General features: G+C 47.9%; 1 protein-coding gene across 1 annotated transcript; it reads right to left on the bottom strand.

The window, feature by feature from the left end:
- Nucleotides 1–229: 229 nt before the first annotated feature.
- Nucleotides 230–2,172, bottom strand: LOC126015932 (uncharacterized). Its single transcript, XM_049778466.1, has 4 exons — nt 2,145–2,172; nt 1,639–2,020; nt 942–1,104; nt 230–279 (listed from the first exon to the last, which is right to left on the bottom strand). The coding sequence occupies exons 1-4, from the start codon at nt 2,170–2,172 to the stop codon at nt 250–252; spliced, it is 603 nt and encodes a 200-aa protein (XP_049634423.1). The 3' UTR covers nt 230–249.
- Nucleotides 2,173–4,188: the final 2,016 nt, after the last annotated feature.

Below are 4,188 nucleotides of genomic sequence, written 5' to 3'. Positions count from 1 at the left end.
TGTCAAGAGTATCCATGTGGTGGGATCTGAGGCTAAACTGTTTTTCTACTTAGCAAAATGAAGTAATTACATCACGGTATTTTTCAGAATATCTAAGCTAATAAGAAACTACTCAGACTAGTTGCAAAATTAAACTGATAGAATTCTCTACCTCCAACCCTCTTTAAGAAGGATGCACAGGGCTGCAAGACTGCATTAGAAGTAAATATTTTGAGGATCACTTACCTTGCTTCTTTTCCTGTTGGTAGGCTATTGCTTAACAATGATTCTGCAATATCTAAAGTGAAAAGCAATGGAGGAGAAACAACTTAAGGAGTGGTCCTGTGTCTCAGAATGTAATTGCTCACTGCACATTTTCCACTCCTTGAATGTAGACAGAAATTCCAACTCTCTCTCTGTCTCTCTCTCTCTGTCTGTCTCTCCGTCTCTGTCTGTCTCTCTGTTTGTCTCTGTCTCTGTCTGTCTCTCTGTTTGTCTGTCTCTCTGTCTCTGTCTCTGTCTCTCTGTCTCTGTCTCTGTCTCTCTGTCTCTGTCTCTGTCTCTCTCTGTCTCTCTCTGTCTCTGTCTCTGTCTCTGTCTCTCTCTCTCTCTCTCTCTCACACACACACACACACACACACACACACACACACACACACACACACACGCACACACCCCAAACAACTCACTACAGCAGAAAATTTAAAGGCCAGAGGAAATGAAGAACATTAAGAAACAGACCTATCTCTCTGTCTGGAGGCTGAGCTCAGACCCCAAGGCTACCACCGGGAGTCCCGAGCAACTGGCGGGGGAAAACTAGAAAGTACCACCCGCAAACAGCATCTTTCCAAGACGTTTTTATGAATGAAGGAGACCTTCTGCCCAGGAAGACACAACCCTCGGCAATCAAACACGTGCCCAGAACCCGCGCACCTTGCTCCGGGGTTAACAAGAGACTCTGTGCCTCCTGTCGGATCCTGGAATTCTGGAAAAAAAGAAGGTTGCTGGGGTGGTTTCCCGAACTCCGGGCGCACCGCTGGCGGAACGCAAGTGCTCTGTCTGTGGCAGGTGAAAAACTTGAATAGATTTGCAGCCACCGTGAAGAGGGAAGAAGCCAGGGAGGACCTTAAGGTGCAAAAACGGAGAGTCAGTGCGAGCTTGGCCAAATCCCCGGGCAGGGACTGAGGACTCTAAACATCCCCCAGGAGCAAATTAAACCCAACAACGACTCCACACACTGCAAAGACAGAACAGCGCCGCGATCAGAACGCACCTAGGAAAGCGGGGCGAGGCGCACAGCTATCCTCCCCTCTTCTGCACAGAAGCGGGTCGCCTGGAGGCCAAGGACACCAGAGCCGGTTCTAACCCCTTCTGGACGTGTTAGAATAGGACTGTAGCGGCTTCACCAGGGTCCTAAAAACACATTCTGCACTCTGGAGACAGACACACTTAGCTCCCAGATTTGTGGGAGCCAGGGGGGAGTCTGCAGGGCGGATTTGGATGGAGTGGAGACTCCAGGACCCGAGGCCGCTGTAGGCGCGGAGTTTGGGAGCCCCAAGCAGCAAACACCCCCTGTCCGGGGACACCCCACTTACGCCCAGCTCCCCATCTCTCTCTCTCACTCTTGATTCTCGGGCAGCCTCCGGAGCCCAGACTTACCCTCGGATGAGAATGCACCGATCTCGGATCAGCAGTTCCCAGTGGGATTTGGGGGGGCACCAAGCTCCACTGCCCGGTGAGTCCACAAAAGCAGCCCGCGGGAATCCGGAGCGTGAGCGGCTGGACAGCGGGAGTGAGGCCAGGGCTACGGGCTGCGTGTCTTCCCTCCGCCACCCACGGAACGCACAGCCAATGGCGACCAACGGGGTCCCCCTCCCTGCCGCCCCCCAACAGCGGCCAACAGGAGCGCGGGCGCTTGGCTCTAGGACAGCATCCCAGCTCTGTCGAGGGAGGCGCTTCCACCAGCGCGGAAAATCCCACAGCACCAGGAAGCGTCTGCCCAGGGACCCATCTGGGGGTAGGCAGGTGTGGTGCCCATTGACTGTGTGAGTGTGCGCGTGTGTTGAGGAGTAGAGGGATAAACAAGTGTCTTGGGGGCCTTCCCATACTTTCTGCCAAGGTTTTTTTTTTTTCCTCTCATATCTTTGATAAATCCCCACACAAACCGCCCTGTCCCTGGTGCTTCATCACCATCCAGCCCAGATCTAGGGTGTGGGAGCCTCAGCCCAACCGATGGTGCCCTACACCTCTGCCCTCCCCTTCAGTCTTCCTCCTGTTTCCACTCTGCAGTCATCAGATGTCATCAGGGTCGCAGTTTTTGTGACTGCCAGGTATTCTAGTCCCTGCTGGCTATATGCATTAGAAAGTGCTGACCCCAAACTCTGGAGAAGGAACCCTCCCAGCACCACTTAATGACCTGTCAGCCACATGACCATTTACTCCAGAATACTTTCTCCCCACATCTGTTTCCCAACGGAGATATGCCTGAAGTCTTTGTGCTGTGATATTTTGGTACCTCTGGTGCCTTTGAAAGGCATCTGAAGCCCTGTAAATGTTGGTGTGGCTGCTGATCCCCCTGTCCCTGCTCCTTAACCCTCTACTAGGTTGTCTTTGCTCTGGGACTCAATCACCCGCCAGAGAATAAGTCCTGCAAATCAATACAAAGATTGTTGCAGAACAAATCCCGTTGACAATTTTAACGTGCTCAAACACTGCCACCTGCCAATGGTCAAGCTCCTGGGGTCTTGAGATGTCTGACTTAAGGGAGGCTCCCCCCTTTTCTCTATAGAAGTGTGTGTGCGTGCGGGGGAGAGAGAGAGAGAGAGAGAGAGAGAGAGAGAGAGAGAGAGAGAGAGAGAGAGAGAGAGAGAGAGAGAGAGAGAGTTTATTACTAACTGAGAAACAGAGGCTAGAGGCATAGAAATGTAGTCATGGAGCTGGAGCTCTAGTATGGTCGGTAGGGCACTAGTCCCGCACTTGGCTGAACTGAGTTCCACCCACAAATCCCAAATGGCCCCCCAACCAACACCAGGAATACTTTCTGAGTGCAGAGTCAGGTGTAACCCCTGAACTAGGTGAGGCTAAAAAAAATAAAAATAAATAAAGAAATGTAGTCACTCCAAGTTCTTGTAGCCAGAAATAATTAAGGTGTCAGCAGGGTAACTTCCTTTTAGAGACTTTGAGAAAAATCCATTTCATGCTTTTCTCTTAGCTATCTATAATAGCAGGCAATCCTTGATGTTTATTGACTTGTGCATTCATTACTTATCTCTGCCTTTATCTTCACATCAGCTTCTCAATGTGTTACTCCCCTTTCTTTTCTTAGAACAGTTTTGTTGGTTTGTTTCCAGAGTACCGCAGGTGGTGTTCAAAGCTTAATTCTGGCTCTGTGATTAGGGATCACTCCTGGAGGGGCTCAGAGGACTCTATGAGATGGTGGGAATAGAACTGAGATCAGGTGTAAGCAAGGAAAATGGCCTAGCTGCTGTACTTTTCTCTATCCCTTCTAAGAACTACTTTCATTGGATTTAGTGTCCACTCTAATAATGAACTTTATTTAAGACCATTATGATATTTAATAATAATAATAATAATATTTTCATAGAACCCTTTAAAACTTTTATTTAAAATTTTTGGGGCTCTGCACTCAGAAATCACTCCTGGCAGGTTTGAGGAACCACATGGGATGCCAGGTATTTAACCTGAGTTGGCTGTGTGCAAGGTGAATGCTCTAACTGCTGTGCTGTGGCTCTGGCCCTCTACATAAATTTTTATTCATAGGTTCTGAGTAGTCTTCAAGGAAGCACCATTTGTCTTTTTAGGTTTAAGATTAGTGAGTGCCTGAATACTCCACTTTCTAGTCAGAATTCTACCTTCCCAGGTAGATGACAACTGGTGATACATTTGAATAGTTGACAAATGTGATCCTTAAATATTAGTCAGGGAAAACATGTGAATGTGTTTTAGTGTCCTATTAATAAACTGGGTATGTTTATCTGTTTTTTTTATTCTATTGTATATTACAGTCTTCCTTTTGCTAAAAATATAGCTATAAAACTATAGCTTCCAAAATACAGTGTGAACTGGTGCAGTTATTTAATATGTGAAAAAAATTATCTTAATTTTAAAATCTTTCATATAAAAGTGATTGAATGTACAACAGGTAGAGGGCTTGCCTTGCACACAGCCTACCTAGCTTTAGTCCCTGAC

This window comes from Suncus etruscus, chromosome 8 (genome assembly GCF_024139225.1).
Source record: "Suncus etruscus isolate mSunEtr1 chromosome 8, mSunEtr1.pri.cur, whole genome shotgun sequence".
NCBI classification, from domain to species: Eukaryota; Metazoa; Chordata; class Mammalia; order Eulipotyphla; family Soricidae; genus Suncus; species Suncus etruscus.
Note: the sequence above shows the minus strand (reverse complement) of the source record. Positions and strands in the feature narration are given on the sequence as shown.